This window comes from Nelumbo lutea, chromosome 3 (genome assembly GCF_056320005.1).
Source record: "Nelumbo lutea isolate HS-2025 chromosome 3, American lotus-T2T, whole genome shotgun sequence".
Lineage (NCBI taxonomy): Eukaryota > Viridiplantae > Streptophyta > Magnoliopsida > Proteales > Nelumbonaceae > Nelumbo > Nelumbo lutea.
Genome location: NC_142686.1, coordinates 17,321,942 through 17,341,469, shown reverse-complemented (window position 1 = coordinate 17,341,469; position 19,528 = coordinate 17,321,942). Strand labels below are relative to the sequence as shown.

The following is a 19,528-nucleotide window of genomic DNA, read 5'->3' as shown; positions in this document are numbered from 1 at the left end:
AAATGTACACTTTTGATTTGTTTCTAAAACTCAACAAGGAAAACGATTCACGTTGGAGAACACCCAAAAAGTGGTAAGTGGTAACCAATCAGGTAGGTATCCTCGTCTAGATAAACTGTTCGCTTTTCGGCAAGTTATTTACCTGGGTAAATGCAGTTACCTGGATAAGTTTTTCCTGGGAAACACTTACTCAGGTAAATGCATTTACCCATGTTCTTTTATTTCTCATGTAAATAAGGCAATGACAATTTTAGCCATAAAAATCCATAATTAAAAGGGGCATTTTTGTCCCATTCAAGTGTTGACAACTTTCCCCCTAGGTGGGAAAGTTATTTATCCACCTAGGAGATGGGTAAGTGATACCAGGAAAATAAACTTTCCCTGGTCCCCACGTAAATCTGATAAAAGAACATGGGATTCTTGGTCAATGGGAACCAAAATCCCATTGACCACTTCCCCCCTCTCAAAATCCGAAAAAAGAACGCCCCCAAGAGTCAGGTCTCTTGTGGAACAATTCAACGACTGCTGCAATGATGGGAAGAGAGTAATTTTTAAGATCCTCATTTTACGATATACATGTTTCATGAAAGTGACCACAGCTTTTGCATTGTATATATATATATATATATATATATATATATATACAATAACTAATCACAAAGGGTACATACCGTACAGCTTTTTAAGAGAATCTATGATATTCCATACAATACAGCATTTGAATTTTGATGCCCACCAATTCAGTCCCAATTTGACATTCACTGACCAACATGCTCAAATGATCAAGATGGGTCATCCGTCCTCAGTCTTGACAGCAGTCCAACTCCTCTTAAATATGGACTCTTTCCTAGCATGTGAAACGAATCCAATAACATAACCAAGGAAGGCCCCTAGCACCAATATACTTCCTCCTTTGACAAACCATGACAATGTAGACTCTGTCACCTCTTTCCTGCTGCTGCCACCACCATTGAGAACTTGGCCTGTTGCCAAAATCTCAACTGTATCATGCACCTCCCCATCATGGTTTCCAACAAAAGCGAGTATAAGCTTTTCACTTGTAGCAACAAGCCTAGTGTACCCAAACTGACCTGTTCGATACAAAGACCGATCAGGTTGGGGGTAGATTGGATCATTTGCATGGTCGGGTCTTGGCTTCCAGATGGGTTGCCAATCTTGTCCAGCCATTCCAATCACTGCATGCACCGGTAAACTCTCTGTATCTTTCCCATCTGTGTTTGCACAGGTGAAGTTTTTCATTGGACAGAACCTCTCGTACCTATGGACGTGACCCCATAAAGCAAGGGTCACCTTGTTCTCCACAAACAAAGGTTCCAAGTGTTCAAGCATTCTCATTCTTAATGGTGCATCCCTGACCTCATTACTTGTTGTGTACATGGGACGGTGACCTTGGACAATGACAAAAGGAGTCTTCTTCTGATCAACAGCCTCCAAGTCACTCTTGATGAAGTTGTATTGGTCACTCCCAGGAAGGAAATTGGTCTCTGTTGACATGTAAGTGAAATGTACAACCCCTGCATCAAATGAGTAGTAAAGGTTCCGTGTGGCAGGGGCTTGGGTCCCAGTTGAAAAAGAAGAGTCTCCAGGCATGTTGAATCTAAGGCTGTAAGGGACTCCACATTCACCACCCCCATCTGTCCCATAGATAGACTGAGCCCAGTCAGGTCTCCAGGGCTGTGAGGGCCAATTATATTCATGATTTCCAATGCACACATGATATGGGACCTGAGAGGCAACAGGTTCAATCTGAGTAAAGAATGTATCCCACAGCCATGAGTAACCTCTTGCATAGCTGATATCACCAATGTGGGAAATGAAGGTGGGCTTATCACCAATGGCTTTGATGTCGCGAAGGATCCAATTCATGGTTGATTTGCTTTCATCCTGTGTACGGTAAAAGGTTGAATATGGTGTTGAGGTACCCATATCTCCAAACAAAAAAGCAACTGTCTCGTCTGATTCCCTATCCCGTGAAATAAAACTATGAGTTACACTCCATCCTCCTTCATCACTTCCAACCTATACAATAACAACCAAAATGAGCTTGGGACTATGTTAGAGAATAAAGGATAATCCAACTTGAACCTTTAATCGCATAAAATTAGAAATTGGGAAAATAATCTAGATATCCGTACCTAAGTTTTCCAATTACTAAATTATTATAAGTTATCCCATTTTTAAAGTTCTTAATTACAACTCTGAATAAAGTAGAAAATAATTCTGCACACTTTATTTTCAAATGTTTGTTACTTTGTTTAAGAGGATGCTCCATGATTATTGAAATACCTAGTTTATCTCCCTAGGTTTGGCAAACCCATTCTAGGTCCAACCCCATAAGTTTCAACTCTCAAAACTATCTAATGTTAAGATAATTCAACTCTCAAACTCTCGGTATGGGCAGGGGTAAGGCAGTGTACATCTGTCCCTCCCCAGACCCTGCATTGGCGGGGCCTCGTGCTATGGGCTGCCCCTTTTTTTGTATCTTTGAAGGGCTACGCAATGGTAGCCCATCCCCCAACCCATAACCCTCCCAACCCAGGTGCAGGCGGGACTCGACCAGCTGGATGGCACCTTGCATGGGCTGCCCCTTTTTTACTGAGATATGTTAATGTAATTATATATTAATATAACATTATTGATGGAGTAAGGCTAAGTTTGGGAGTGCTTAAAAATAAGCGCTTATTTGAACAAACGCTTATTTTGAGCTGGGACCACACCAATAAGCACTTATTTGCATTTGGGAAGTTAGCCCAAATAAGTGATTGTTCCTTATTCCTGGGAATAAGTGCTTGTTCCTTATTCCTGGGAATAAGCACTTATTCGAGAAGCCCAAAATTTGGGCTTATTTTTAAGTGTTTATTTCCTTTCTAGCCTGTCTTGGCCCACCACGAAAATACCTATGCTACCCCTTTTTGAAATAAGTGCTTTTTCATCAAACATTCATGAGCACTTACTAGAATAAGCACTTATTTCTCTAATAAAAACTCCCCAAACTTCACCTAAAAGATGGAAATAAGCAGAATCCTAAAGCTTTTCCTCATCTCCTAGACCTAGAGAGAGTTGGAGAATAAACAATTGCCTCTAAACAAGTTGCCAGAGGTAACTCTCTACCAGGAACTAGCTGAACTTTGGTAGACAGGTAATCTGTAATAACCAAATGGAGTTTCCAAAAATCTGGCCCTAAGCGCTGCAGTACTTGGTGGAGACATTTGATTTCTCCAAAGCATAAGAAAGATTGGTTATTTTCACTGTGTCATTCTGGCACCTTCTGAGCCTAGTTGACTCTGCCATGTAATATAGCTAAATCTGCTGATGACTGTCTAGAAATTATTTGTTTCATATAGTCAACAAAACAATAAGGGAAACTCAAAATTTATGAAGTTTAAAAGGTTGGTACCAACAAATAGACAGGAAACTACTTAGTAGGGCCGTAGACTGTTGCCAATCATGTAGCATTAAATTTGTTTATCGGTTATAAGTTGTTTCATTTGTCTTTCCTAACAAGAACAAATAAAGAGGAAATTCAGGAAACAGAATTGAACATCACTGAAAATTTTGAGTAAGGTTTATTTGGACCATATTGAAAAACATGAGAACAAGAGTACTAGTAGTAGTAGTAGTAGTAGTAGTAGTAGGAAACTCATTGCTTCAACTGCAATATCAGCCATATTCTAACCGATGGTCTGTTGATGGAGATTGAGAAACTTGCTTGAATGCCTTTTCACCTTTCAATCGGATTCAAGGAGTACAAGGAAGGAAAAACTATTGCTTCTACTGCAATATTAGTTGTACTTTAAAGTTAACTGATTAACTCTTGATTGAGATTGGAGAAACTTCCTTATCTCTCAATGATTAGAAAATTTGATAAACTTTCTCAATTACCTTTAAAGCCTTTCATCTGATTCAAACTTGCATCTGAACTCTGAAGCATGGCTTTATTTAGATTTCTGATGTTTCATGTTAGTGCTCTCAAACTGTTTCCCTGTACTTAATTATATCTGTTTCGAATGCTGTTTCGAATGCTGCTCAATCGACAGTACTATTATTTATATTATGATGTAGTGCAATGATACAAGAAGTTACTAGAATGCCCCTGGTTAGTGATGGGACACCCAGACAACTTAAAACATTAAACAGGATTAAGCCCATTAACATAGGCCCAGTACAGGACAACTAAAACTTAAGTATAGGCTAATAAGAACTCTTATCAGCCAAATACTCATACATACAAAGACTTCAATCCAACACTCCCCCTCAAGCTAAGCATGGATATCAATCATGTTTAGCTTGCCAAGCATGTCCCTAAACTTTGCTACTGCCAGCCCTTTAGTAAGTACATCTGCAATTTGCATCTCAGATGGTGTATAAGGCACACAAAGTTCACCCGAGACAATTCTTTCTCTAACAAAATGCCGATCAATCTCAATATGTTTTGTCCTGTCATGCTGCACGAGATTGTAGGCAATGTTGATGGCAGCTTTATTGTCACAATACAGCCTGAGAGGACCTTCAACCTTAATGCCAAGTTCATTAAGAAGAGTTCTGAGCCATAAGAGTTCAGCAACCCCATGAGCCATAGCTCGATATTCTGCTTCTGCACTTGATCTAGCCACTGCATTCTACTTCTTACTGCGCCATGTGACCAGGTTTCCTCCCACAAATGTTCAGTAACCTGAGGTTGACTTCCCGTCTCCAATAGACCCAGCCCAATCTGCATCAGTGTAGACTTCAATTTCAATTCTATTATTTTTCCTGAAGAGAATTCCCTTCCCTAGGCAAGTCTTCAAGTACCTAAGAATCCTTTCATCTGCTTTCATATGAGGGATCTTTGGAGAGTGCATAAATTGATTGACAACATGCACAACATAAGCAATATCTGGCCAAGTGAGGGATAAGTATATCAGTTTCCCTACCAATTTTTGGTATCTCTCTCTATCACAGTAGTCCTCCCCTACTAATTCCTGCAGGCCATGATTTTGTTCTATTATCTGCTGGCCTGCACCCCATCATGCATGTTTCCTCTAGGAGGTCAAGAACATATTTCCGCTGACATATGTAGATTCCCTCTCGTGACCTGGCAACTTCAATCCCAAGAAAATATCTAAAATGACCCAAGTCTTTGATCTCAAATTCCGAAGCTAGAAACTCCTTCAGTCTTTTTATCTCTTCCAAGTCATTCCTGGTAATTACCATATCATCCACATAAACAATGAGTGCAGTAAGTTTGCTATCCTGTCTCCTTATGAACAAGGCATGGTCTGCACCACTCTGAGTGTACCCCACTTTCTTCATGGCCCCACAAAGCCTCTCAACCATGCACGGGGAGATTGCTTCAACCCATATAATGAAGGTCACCATTTAAGAAGGCATTCTTCACATCTAGCTAATGAAGTTCCCGTGAAAAATTTGCTGCCAGTGACAAAAGAACCCAAATTGTGTTGAGCTTTGCTACTGGGGCAAAGGTTTCTTTGTAGTCAATCCCTTCTTTTTGAGTAAACCCCTTTGCCACAAGTCTGGCTTTGTACCTTTCAATAGACCCGTCCTCCCTGTGCTTTATAGTAAACACCCACTTGCACTCAACAGTGCTCTTCCCCTCTAGCAGATCCACTAATTCCCAAGTTCTTGCTTTCATTAGGGCTTTCATTTCTTCATTCATAACTTCTTTCCACCTTGAATCAGACACAGCCTCTAAGTACATAGAAGGAACACGCATAGAGGAAAGAGCAGACACAAAGGAGTGATAGGCAGGAGATAAATCTGAGTAAGAAACAAAATCAGCAATGGGGTGTCAGGTGATGCAAGAGCGAATAGGCTTACGGAGAGCAATAGGAAGATCCAAATTAGAAGTATGTGAGTTGGAATTACCTTGGATTGTAGAGATAGATTGATCCGAGTCCAACTGGTTGCTGTCATGAGATTGAGGGCCCATTTTTCTTCTGTTGTATGTAAGTATCTCTTTCTGTTGCCTACTGGAGCCTACTGGAGCCTTCAGGAACATCTGCAGCATCAGGAGAGGTAACCGGCACAGTGGGAGCCTCACTGGGTTGACCTGGAATGCCACAACAAGGAGTAGGAGGAGGGGATGGAAGACCCGAGGTAGATAGGGGAACAAAAAAGGAGGGAGAATGAGAATCCTCTTCCATCCCACTAGTCTCCCCCTGAAGAGAATTCTAAGAAGACTGAAAATAGGGTTGAGACTCAAAGAATACCACATCTCTGGTGACATACTTTCTCTTGGAGGCAGGGTCATAACACTTGTAACCCTTTTGTGTAGAAGAATACCCCAGGAATATTCCCTTTGTAGCCTTAGGATCCAGCTTTGTCGTCTTTGGATCCTTCACATGTATGAAACATATACAACCAAAGACCCGAGGAGGAAGGGAAAAATCTGGAAGAGTGGGACACAAAACAGAGAAAGGGGTTTTCATACCCAACACCTTAGATGGCATCCAATTTATCAGATATGATGCAGTAAGAACCGCTTGAGACTAGTATTGCTTGGGAACCTTGTGCTGGAATAGTAAGGCTCGAGCTGTCTCCAATAGATGTCTATTCTTGCGCTTAGCAACCCCATTCTGCTGAGGGGTATAAGCACAAGATGACTGATATAGTATGCCAGCATCTTCCATGAATAAGTTTAAGGATTTTTCAAAGTATTCAGCAGCATTGTCTAACCTGAATTGCTTAATCTTCTTATTAAACTGAGTTTCAATCATCTTGCAAAATGCCATAGTTATTCGTGGTACTTCATCCTGGCCTTTTAACAGGTAAATCCATGTGCAATGAGAGTAGTGGTCAATAAAACTGATAAAGTACCAGAAGCCATCAAAAGAAACAATAGGTGAAGGGCCCTAGACATCAGAATGAACCAAATCAAAATGAGCACAAATTTCATTACTGGAAATTGGATACACAGCTCTATGTTGTTTTGACACTTGACATACTTCACAGGTTAAACTCTGATTTGAAATGCCCTTAAACAGTTCGGGAAACAACATTTCTAATGAAGAGAAAGACACATGACCTAGCCTAGCATGCCAAAGATGCAACTTAGCTTTTGACTCCACTCTCTCCGACTACTACCAGCAGATGCTTGTAAGGTTGAATCGATGTCTGCATCAAGATAGTAGAGTCCTCTATACTCATGATCGCACCCAATCGTTATCCTTGTCAATCTGTCCTAGAAGACACAATGAATAGGAAAAAAGGTTATACTACAGTTCAAATTTTTGGTAAGTTTTGAAACAGACAAAATATTTGAGGTGAGATTGGGAACATGTAAAACTAATTTAAGAGAGAGGTCCTTGCTTAGGTCAACCATTCCCTTTCCAGAGATAGTGGAGAAAGACCCGTCAGCAACTCTCATCTTATCCTGACCTGACAACAAATGATATGAAGAGAATAAGGAAGACATATGTGTCATGTGGTCAGTTGCACTGGAATCAATAACCCAAGAAGTAGAGTCAATAGATCTAGTGGCACTGAAGGCAGAGGCTGTACCTGATCTGGCAAGAGATGTAGAAGCAAAAGAATTATTCCTTAGACGGGCTAATGCCCTGCTAAGGTCCTCTACCTCACTAGTAGTGAAGCCCAAAGCACCAGTTCCAGAGGAATCAGCAACTTGTTCCATAGGAGAAGAAGACCCTGTTGGAGTATTCTGTGAGTTGTCACCATTGTTGCTGGTGACAAGGTTCCCACTTGCCGCAGGCCTGTTATCCCTAGAAGAAACTTCTCTGGATATTGGAGACATCTTGACTGCAGCCGTTGTGAAGGTGACACTGATTAAGACTAGCCAAAGCAGTTCTGAAGGTTCTGAACCAGTTCTAGAGCAGGTTCTGATTAGCCAAAATGATCACAGTAGGTTCTGAAGTAGGTTCTGATTTTCCGAAGTGCTGCAACTGCAAGGAGTTCTGGGCTGAAAGGAGAGTGGGCTGGTAACCGACCTGAAACTAAGGGTTCTCAACTATTGTGCTATGCAGACTCCACTTGAACTTCGAGTACTGCAACTGTAAGGAGAGTGTCCCTCCTTTCGGCCAATACTAGGACTGCTGACATCAGTCCTCAACTAGGGTTCACAGTGCTGGACAATCTGGAGCTGGTAGCTCCCTAGGTAATCTTCACTTGAGCTGAAGCAGTTCGGGTACAGTAGCAAGTAAAAGTTTGAAGCCGCAACTGTGCAGTGTAAGTATTTACCACTGTGCTGTGCAGAGCTAAAGTAAGGCTGGTAACCGACCTGAAAATAGGGCTATTTACCACTGTTCTGTAAGAGTCTTGCTAGAGCACCGAAGCTGCAACTGTAGAAGAAGCTCTCCCCCTTTCGGCTAGTGCTAGGACTGCTGAAATCAGTCATCAACTAGGTCTGTCCTATACAGACCTCTCTTAGTAGCCAAATAGCTACTACTTACTAGAAACAACCTAATAGGACATCTACTTCTGGGTCTTACTTCCCTTGATTCCTACAACCAAGAGAAACCCTAGGTTCGAACTTGCTTTACTCTCTTACACCCCTAGGTCTTTACTGCAGCAACCCAGAAAAGGAAGAGAGAAGATGAAAAGACAGCAAGAGAAGAGAGTGCGCCTGCTGAAACCCTAGGTTCGAACTTGCTCTGATACCATGTAATCTTAGGAGTTGTACTCGAAGTAGTAAAGGAGAGAAGAGAAACTCTGAAATGCAGTGAATGTCAAACTGAACTGCTCAGTCGACAGTACTATTATTTATATTATGATGTAGTACAATGATACAGGAAGTTATTGGAATGCCCCTGATTAGTGATGGGACACCCAGACAACTTAAAACATTAAACAGGATTAGGCCCATTAACATAGGCCCAGTACATGACAACTAAAACTTAAGTATAGGCCAATAAGAACTCTTATCAGCCGAATACTCATACATACAAAGACTTCAATCCAACATACTCAACTTAACATTTGGTTCTATAGGGGTCTCAGCCGGTTTTGCACCTAACAGTCCTGTTTCTTCCAATAGATCAAGAACATATTTCCTTTGGCACAGATTTACACCTTGTTTTGACCTAGCAACTTCTATTCCCAAGAAATACTTTAATGTTCCAAGGTCTTTTGTTTGAAAATGATTTTGCAGAAATACCTTTAGTTTTCCAATCCCCAATTTATCACTATCAGTAATGACAATATCATCCACATAGACCACTAATAAAATCTTCTCAACTTCTGAGTCATAACTGAACACTAAGTGATCAACCTGGCATTGCTTCATTCAAAAACTCTTCACCACTTCGTTGAACTTCCCAAACCAAGCACGTGGAGATTGCTTCAACCCATAAATTGTCTTCTTCAGTTTGCACACCTTACCATCCTCCCCCTGAGCAACAAACCCAGGTGGTTGCTCCATATATACCTCCTCCACCAGATCACCATGGAGGAAGACATTCTTTATGTCAAGCTGAAAGAGATGCCAATCATACATAATTGCCAAGGAGATTAGTACACGAACAGAACCAATCTTAGCCACCGGAGAGAATGTCTCCATGTAGTTCACTCCATACAACTGTGAATAACCTTTAGCAACAAGTCTGGCCTTCAGATGCTCCACACTACCATCTGACAAGTATTTCACAGTATACACCCATTTACATCCCACAGCATGCTTACCAGGTGGGAGAGTAGTAAGTTCCCACGTTTGAGTATGTTGAAGAGCAGAGAGTTCCTCCTCCATTGCCTGCCGCCATCCAAGTGAACTAAGAGCTTCTTGAACATTGTTAGGTATGGAAATAGAGGACAAAAGTGAAACAAACTGGCGATGTGAGGTAGAAAGACGAGATAACGTAACAAAATTGGAAATGAGATAGAGGGTAGAACTGCGTTTACCTTTCCGTAAGGCAATGGGTAGGCCAAGGTCTGAAGGTTCAGCAATAGGAGCCATGAGAGGATCCGCAGATGAGGTAGAAGCTGGAGGAAGGGTAGGTGTCGTTCGACGTGTATACACTTGTCGGATCGGTGGTCGTTCGGTGGTGACCTGCACTGGATGAGGTGATGAGTCTACTCCCACAACAACATCTGGAACTGGATCACTGACAGAAAGAGGAAGAGGAAGTAAGGGTGAAGACACAGGTGCATCAGGACTTGAGAAGAAGGGTACAGACTCAAAAAATGTGGCTTCAGGGCAGACATAGCACTTTCGAGTAATGGGATTATAACACTTGTACCCTTTTTGAGTCCGAGAGTAGCCAAGGAAGACACATTTAATTGAGCGTGCATCTAGCTTGTCTATTCCAGGACTCAGATTGTAGACAAAGCACACACAGCCAAAGACACGAGGAGTTAATGGAAATGGAGATAAAGTGGGAAACAAGATATAGAAGGGAGACCGACCATGAAGAATAAAAGAGGGCATCCAATTAATGAGAAAACATGCAGTGAGTACAGCATCACTCTAAAACCGTTTAGGAACATTCATGTGGTGAAGCATAGACCAAGCAGTTTCAAGAAGCTGACGATTCTTCCGTTCAGCTACCCCATTTTGTTGAGGGGTGAATGCACATGAGGTCTGATGAATAATGCCATGATATTCTAAATACTGTTGAAATGAAGTAAGAAAGTATTCACGACCATTATCTAAACGGAGAACTTTGATTGGAACACCAAACTATGTGCGTATTTCAGCATGGAATTTTTGAAAAATGGAAAATAATTCACTTCTTTCTTTCATTAAATAAATCCATGTCATTCTTGAACAATCATCAATAAAGGAGACAAAATACTTGTACCCATTATAAGACTCTATTTTGATTGGACCCCAAACATCTGAATGAACCAAAGAAAAATGACTCAACATACGACTCTCAACTCTTGAACTGAAGGACACACAACAATATTTACCAAACTGACATGACTCACATTGCAAAACTGACAACCGACTCAATGACGGAGCCAACATCTTGAGAGCCTTGAGAGATGGATGTCCCAGTCGGCAATGCCATTGTAGAGGAGTAAGTGAAGTCTGAAGAGCAATTGAAAATCCATCACCGTCAAGGTAATACAATCCACCAGCTTCATGCCCCCCACCAATCTTCTTCCCCGTCTTGAGATCCTAGAAAACACAAGTGAAAGGAAAGAAGGTAATAGAACAGTTAAGAGCTTTGTGAAAGGATAGAAAATCCATCATATGGACGCCCAAGATTGCGAAATAAAGGGGGCGAATTTCAAAATTTTTTCCTTCCTTTCAACTGGGAATCGAATTCCCTATTTAGAAAATCATATTTTCAATGATCATTCTTGAACCATAAACTGAACCAGATCTGAACCAAAAGGAGGAGAGAGAGATAATACCTGATACAGAGAAATAATATCTCTCAATGGAGGTGTTCACGCCCAAGGTAGATACCAAAATCTGCTCCCACTGAAGATGGCGCAGTGCAAGGTGGAGCAGAATCAACAGTGTCCTTCCTAAGAACCTGATTCTTCCCAAGAATCACCTGGACGGCTTGTGAATACAACTCCTACCAATCTTTTCTCCAAAAGATTGGAACCAAGATCCAATCTTGATTTCTCCCAAGGAATGGAGATCGAACTGCTATAGGCGGCAGCTGCAGGAAGGAGGCGGCTAAAGAGAATTTGCAGGGTGCAGAATTCTCTCTTTTGTGATCTCAGCTCTGAAGACAAGACTACTGGTTGTCTGTTGTGTTGAATGTCTAAAGGTTGACACCCCCTCTTCCTTTTATAGACTTAAAGGGATCAGCTCCTAATCCCATTAGGAGTTGCTAACCCAAATCATATCTGGATTAGAAGTCCCTTTAAGATAAGGGATAATCCTTATCTTATCTGTAGATTAGATCAGCCAGCTCCTAATCTAATTAGGAAGTTTCCAAATCTAAATCTCATTTAGATCTTGGACTCTCTGAATGGATAGGGTGTGGGCCCAATCCTATTAGTTGATCTTATCTCAGAATTCACCCCTTAAAGACTAATCAAATTAGCCCAGTTCGAAATGGGCTTAAGGCCCATTTAGGGTTATGTATTCATTAAGCCTTCCAAACTGCTGCCCAGTTGGGCTTCCTTGTATGGCGTGGGACCCAAACATTGATCTACACATCAGCCACATGAGTTCAACCCAGCCTTTGTTACAAGGCCTGACCGAATACACTGTTATGGACAGTGCACCCCCTGAAACCCATCAGATGGGCTCTATGGGCCCAACACTTACTCTAAGTGGTCCCTGGGCCAAGCCACCTTGTAACACCAAGGGACTGTGGGTAGATGCAAGATTAGCCCATCAGGTATTATCCTCAATGGCCTTACACTTAACCTCTCAGCCCATAATGATCATACACTGCCCGACAAGAGATTACCTCTCCCTCGGCTGCAAGGAACAGTGTTGCACTCTCTCAAGTATGGATCCCGGGAATTAAAACCTTTTGCAAATCATTTCGAAACCATAATTTATATACTTTTATATCTCATATAAAATATATTTTGCAAAACAAATTTCAACGATTGAAATCGGCTGCTGGCAGTCTTGGTTTCCATCAGTGAGAGTGCATCCCCGATCATTAACTTTGTCCGACAAAGGGGCTGATCCTGTCACTATGATCACCCACTCAGATGAATTCTCAGACTGTCCCAACATACCCAGGTTTTGACCCCCGCTAAGGATCTCACTGCCCAATCCGACACCTAGTGCAGTATCATAATCGAGTCTAGGGGTCGGGTGTAACTTTCCATTTTTGCCCATCAATCTCCAAGGTCCAGGGCAATACTGGAAATCTGGTCCAGTTCAAAGATTCAATTAATCCCACACTGTATGTGCCTAGGGTCTCACCCTGGTAGCTGAGACAAGCCACCCCAACCGACTTGGTGGCACCACAGCGTCAGCCTTGTCAGGATAGGTCTCCCTAGACCGACCTACTGGCTGTGAACATTCTAAACTAACACGAGTCTCATTAAGTGTCCAGTTTAAGGGTATTACACAGAAACATACCAAGGAAACATGAATCAAATATGCACTTTTATTCATTTACAATAAACTCATAAAGTACATCATTTTGATTGAAGCTAAGGGCATACAAAACTGTCTAACACTTTGGTTATTTTACTAACGGACATAAGATTGAATAAAAACTTAAGTACATATAAAACAGATGATAAGGGCACTGAAGCCATGTCAACATTACCAACACCATAGATGGGAGATGAGGACCCATTGGCAAGTGTAACAGTTTGTGATGTGGAGGTTTCAGAAAGAGAAGAGAACACACCTGGAGTCCCGGTCATATGATCTGAGGCTCCAGAGTCAATAATCCAAGGAGAGGTTTTAGATGACATGCAAGCAATACCTGAATGGGCAAGTGTGGCAGTGATATGCTGTAAAGTAGTTTGAAGGAACCGTTCATACTCATCACGTGGTACACTCACCATCTCCCTCCCAAAAGTAGATGCAGATGTGGGAGGAGTTCGGTCTGCCTATTTACAGTCACTAATGTCAACCTCACCTGCTACAGCATGATTAGCCCATTTAGAGGGAGGGCCATGTAGGTCATAACAAAAATTCACTGTGTGTCCTTCCCTGTCACAATGAGTACACCTCCTCGCAGAGTTATTCTTCCCTCTGCCACGGCCTCCCCCTGAGTCACGACCACCCCGACTAATCATGGAACTGCCATGGCCTCCTCGGGAGGCATGTCCTCCCCCCTTTGTACTGTGTCCACCTCCTTTAGCAGTCACAAGTGATGATCTATCAGACTGTGTGGGATTCTCTGTCTGTCCCAAAGAAATTCTGCGAAGCCGTGAGAATACTTCCTCAAGTGTAGGAAGGGTGGAGCTCCCTAATATTTGGGCTCTAACTGGTTCATACTCTGATTTCAGCCCCACCAAGAATCTTGTAGCATCTATTTGTTCCCTTTGTTGTTGCTAAACTTTAATATCTGGAGTGAGGGGATGATAGACATTGAGTTCATTCCTTATATTCTTCATGCAGGTATAGTACTCTTCTAGTGTTTTGTTTCCTTGTTGCAAATCAAAGTACTCCTGATAAAGTTGATATACTCTTGTTGTATTATCTTGTACAGAATACAACTTCTTAGCATGTTCCCATATATCCTTAGTTGTATCAAGAAATATGAAGTTGGCACTGATTTTGGGTTCCATATTGTTCCATAGCCAAGTCATGATTTGAGCATCTTCTTGTTTCCAATCATCGAACCCTGGGGAGTCAGCGGATGGTTTCTCATCTTTTATGTGCTTCACTTTCCTCTTTGCCTTGAGAAAAACTTCCACAGATTTAGCCCATGGAACATAGTTCTCCCCATTCAGTTTAATTGAGGTCATTTGTACACCTAGGTAGTCAGAGGAAACCACCACACTAGGTTTCTGATCATTATACCCATCTCCTATTGCTGCCATTGTACTCTTTCACAGTTGCCTCTAATCTGAATTCTCAACAACAAGCTGACTGTTGTTATTCAAAAATTGATGTTCCAGCACCTATAGCAAATCCTAAACACAACAGTGGGTACACACGCCTTGTTCTTATTCACACTACTGCTGATTTCACCACACCACTGACCACATAAACATCAATTTAACACTCACTAATCACATGTAAGCCCTCTTACATCCACTCAATAGGGATTGTGCAACATAAGCACCACAACATAGTTAAACCTGTTACACCCAGTTCAGACTAGTTTAACAGTTTTAAGAGGGCACTACACACCCACAAAAAAACTCAGCTAGGTCACAGCATTACACCTTACACCACTCGGCCACTTACAGCAGCCCTAACACCACTCAACAACTTACAGCAGCCCCTACACCATTCGGCTACTGCACACACAGCCCTTTCTAGGGCAACAATGAACCTAGTTCTCTAGGTTATGATCAATACTAGCAGCTTCTTGTAGGGTTTCTACCCAGAAATATCAGCAATACAAGAAGAAGAGATAACCGACCTTCCTTTGAGAATATCAACCAACCATTCACTGCTGAAGTCACTTTTCTTGATGAAGAAGGTTATGCGCAGCAGAGAGAGACGACCTGTGATGTTTCAGACCTAGGGCGAACCAGTTCTCTCCATAGACTGACCAGAAACAAAGGAGGAGAGTCACGAACACTGCTGAGGTGCTTTACCAACTGAAGTAGGTCAGGAGCATGGCTCTGATACCATGTTTCAAATGCTGCTACAGTAGTCCAAACCAGGAAGAGAAGGAAGGAGAAGAGGAAGAAGAAGAGAGGAAGAAAGAAGAAAGAAAATAAGGGTCTATCGAAATCTGTTGGATTGCCCATACAGTCGACTCCCTTAATCTTCATTAGATTCTAATGATCTTTACAAAGACAAAAATGCCCTTACTTAAGTGTGGGGCAGAGTGACTCTAATAACACTGCCACATAAGCAAGCTACTTAACAAGCATAAGAAGACTAAACTACCCCTATTCAGCACACTTTAACAATATCCAAGTTAAAAAAAAAAAAAAAGACACCAAAGTGATATCTTGAACTAATTATTAAAAAACCAAGACAATGAATTATGTAAACTAGCTAGTTTGAGACTGATGAGGATGGATTTGGCCCTCCAGTGACATTAAGACACCAGGCACCTCGTGACAACTAGGTGCAGCCTCATGACAGCCAGGTAGCTCGCCACAGGCAACTCACCATCATGTAGCTTGGCACCTTACAGACAATTCGGCACTTACAGGCAGCTCACCACCATGTAGCATGGCACCCTACAGACAGCTCGGCACTTACAGGCAGCTGGCCACCATGCAGCACTTATAGGCAGCTCGCCACCATGCAACCTGGCACCTTTCTCTGCCCTCTAGCTCTCCCACTCTCTAATATCATCTTCAGCTCACGACTAAGTGCTGACTTAGCCATCGGAGTGACCTCGCCGGGTAAACAGCCCCCGAGTTCTTTGATTCAGTTCTTGCAGGTTCCTCAGTTCCTGCCGTCTACAAAGATGAGCAGATCATCTCCTGTAGGGAGCAGCCGGGTTGCGCTACACTAGAGAGCTCTACTTCAGCCTCTGAGTCATCGGCCACTTGGGAGCAGACAAGATGACGACGTACTTAGCCAAAAAATGATACGTGACCAGAATCGGTTACATCATTTGGCACCGTCTGTGGGAAATGCTACAAAAAGCTAAGTTCTCATCCTACAAAAAGCTAAGTCCTCTTCTCCTAGAAAGCTAAGTCCTCACTTTTTAGAAACTGGAGCTCTAGCTTTATAGTTTCCATTTTTTATGAACTTAAAGACCATGCAGGGAGCTAACAGACTAAGCAGCTCTACCAACTTTACTTTCAAATCAGATAAAACCTCATCAGTCCTCTTCGTGAGGTCCCCTCTACAAAGATGAGCTCTTTGTGGCTTCCGCGGGAGTTGACGGCCAACAGACTACATGGGTGCCCTTGCTGGTCAAGCCTTCCAAGACTCCCGTGTGAGCTGGCGACCTAAAGTTAGTAGTGCTGCCCCCGAAGGTCGAGCTCCTAGTAGCTTCTTGTAGGAGTGGGTGACCGGAATTACGAGGCTGATGCAGCGCAATCATAGCTCTAAGGTGCCCACCTGGTGGCCTGGAGGTCTGGCACGGGCGCCGACCTGGCACGGGCGCCAACCTGGCGGCTTGGCCCAGGCGCGAACTGACGAACTGATAAAAGACTTCCTCATCACTTAAGACCTAGTCGCCTCTTCGGCATTGGCAAGCTAAGTCCCAGTCGCCTCCTTGGCATAGGCACTTAAGACAATCGCCTCTTCAGCATGAACAAAATCAACAAAAGTGGACTATAAGTTGCCCCCAGAGCCTAAGGGCTACAGTACCGAACTGGCAGAGACCTCGGCACCATACGGGCAGCTTGCTTCCAAGCAGCTACCAGAGCCTAAGAAACTGAATTAGCGCTTACGAGCTCGTCGAATTATGGGCCAAAAGGAGAAATCTACTCCCTTCGTCGAGTTACTTTTAGCTCGGGAGTGGGGGGCAAATGATGAGGGCGGATTTGGCCCTCCAGCTCGACACTTATAGGCGGCTCGCCACCATGCAACACTTACAGGCAGCTCGCCATCATGTAGCCTGGCACCTTACAGACAGCTCGTCACTTACAGGCAGCTCGCCACCATGCAACACTTACATGCAACTCGCTACTAGGCAGCTCGCCACCATGCAGCCTGGCACCTTACAGACAGCTCGCTTCCTAGTCAGACTGACCACCGCATAATAACCCCGATGAGCTCACCACCGTACCCCGCATTTTACGGGATTATGACTTGTAACGGCTATATTAGCTCACCTACTCCCTGATTCAGGCGAAGATGGGCAACCTTATCATTTGGTGGCGTTATCCCCACCTAACACGAAAACAGGTCCCATCACAGCGGGAATCCAAGAACTACTCCACCAAACCCACGAGGACTCCAGTATATAAAGGCCTCACCCCCCCCAGGGGCGAGGAGGAGAAGGATATGAGAAGGTAATCTCTGCCCTCTAGCTCTCCCACTCTCTAATATCATCTTCAGCTCACAACTAAGTGTTGACTTAGCCATTGGAGTGACCTCGTCGGGTAAACACCCTTGGGTTCTCTGATTCAATTCTTGCAGGTTCCTCAATTCACGCCGTCTACAAGGATGAGCAGATCATCTCCTGCAGGGAGCAGCCGGGTTGCGCTACACCAGGGAGCTCTACTTCAGCCTCTGAGTCATCGGCCACTTGGGAGCAGATGAGATGACGAGGTACTTAGCCAAAAAATGATACGTGACCATAATCCGTTTCATCAGAGACCAATATCAAGAGATACAAAGGGATGAAGCACCTTATAAGAAGATCTTAGTCAACCATTTCATAACAAGATTGGTACATGATCAGAAACTATATTAGAAGGAAATGCTATAGCTCGATTACCAGGAAAAGTATAAGGTAAAGAGAAGATCGATGACTACAGTCCAGAAAACAGTCTAACCAGCTCTTCACTTGTTCCAAGACAACTTAATTAGATTAAGGGAGTAAGAGACGTTAAAAAAGTAATTAGGGACGAAAATAAAAGGGTGCAATAGAACACAAATCAGTCTAGAAGACTAGAACTCTTAAACACCGAATACCCAAAGAAAAATGCAAAAGTCGGCCAAAGAAAACCTAAAATTTAAAGAAAAAATGTATGTGTGTGTGTGTGAGAGAGAGAGAGAAGAAGAACACAGGAACAACATAAAGAGAAACCAAAATCCTCTTTACCTTGTAATAATACCTCTTTCCACTCTTCAAATTCTTCATAATCCCATCGTGAATAAACCCAGGATCCCTCCATCCGATGCTCTCGTTGGCAGGGGAACCGCACAAATCTGACCGCGTATACGTCCTCACCTCCGTCCCCGCCACCTTACTCAACCGATTTTCTCTTTCCCCATACTTCACATGGTTCTCCTTTCCGTCCGCTGTAATAAACATGACCCTCATTTCATCAACCTTGCTTGTGAACGCCAAATGAATCTGCTCCGGCCCACGACTAGTCTCGAACTCCAATTCCTCGGATTTGGCCAACAGATACTTGGTTCCGGGCAAAGGGTTGTGATCTTGATCGAGGCGTGAGCGATCGACCTCGTCCTCTGTCCATCGGAAGATCCGGAACTCATAATTGGAACGGAGATTGACCAGAGGGAGATCGATGGAGCACGAACCCGACTCCCAATTGCTGCAGGAGGACAAGAAGACGTAGCCGATGAAATTATCGTCAGATGAATCGGGGGGTGAGTAGATACCGAGCCAGTCGAGGGAGGAAGGTGAGTCGACGCCGGTCCATTGAATTCGGACTGAGTCGCCGGATTTGGATAGAGTTTTGGGGCTTAGAAATATGGATACCGACGAAGAAGAAGAAGAAGGATCTGAGAGGAGTGTGGAGATGAATGAGAAGAGAAGGAAGAAACGAAGGAAAGATGAAAGAATCATTGATAAATTTGGTGGGTGGACGATCTCTTCTGGGTGCTGGTATTTCCTTTCTGCATCTTCGGAGGAGATTTTCGTGAGATGAGGTTTGTGTTGGGAAAGAGACGAAAAGAGAAAGTGACCGACGACTGGGAAGCCGGGCGGGAAGGGTCAAGGGTCCCACAACAACCTTAGCGTACGACAACATAGAAGAATCTCAGTCATTCACTCAGACTCCCAGTTCAAACGATTGGTCAAGATCCCTTGCGTCATTATTTGATCAAAATCAACGGCTACTTTTTGTTGTAGTGCACGACGCCTCACAGGCACGTCCCACCGTGCATTGTCAACATTTTCCGTACTTATACTCCTAATGAACGATGTGCCTGTGACGTCGTTGTGAGGCATCCTGTACGAGGAATAGATCCTGATTCGTTATTAGTTATAGAGACGGGATTGCTCCTCACATTTGGCGCCTCACACGCATAAACTTCTGTCGTAATTATTAATTATTATTCACATAAGATGTTCCTAATGTATGGTGGATGTACTTGTGAGGCGCCCATTTATGAAGAGTAAATCTCGTCCTATCACACATTTATACTGGTCGATGTCATTGAGCAATTTTA

General features: G+C 43.1%; 1 protein-coding gene across 1 annotated transcript; it reads right to left on the bottom strand.

The window, feature by feature from the left end:
- Nucleotides 1-531: 531 nt before the first annotated feature.
- On the bottom strand, nt 532-19,101 carry LOC148863262 (putative inactive purple acid phosphatase 2). The gene is made up of 2 exons (XM_088978550.1): nt 18,213-19,101; nt 532-2,040 (listed from the first exon to the last, which is right to left on the bottom strand). Exons 1-2 carry the CDS (start codon nt 18,921-18,923, stop codon nt 793-795), a joined length of 1,959 nt encoding a protein of 652 aa, XP_088834676.1. The 5' UTR covers nt 18,924-19,101; the 3' UTR covers nt 532-792.
- Between the last annotated feature and the right edge of the window lie 427 nt (nt 19,102-19,528).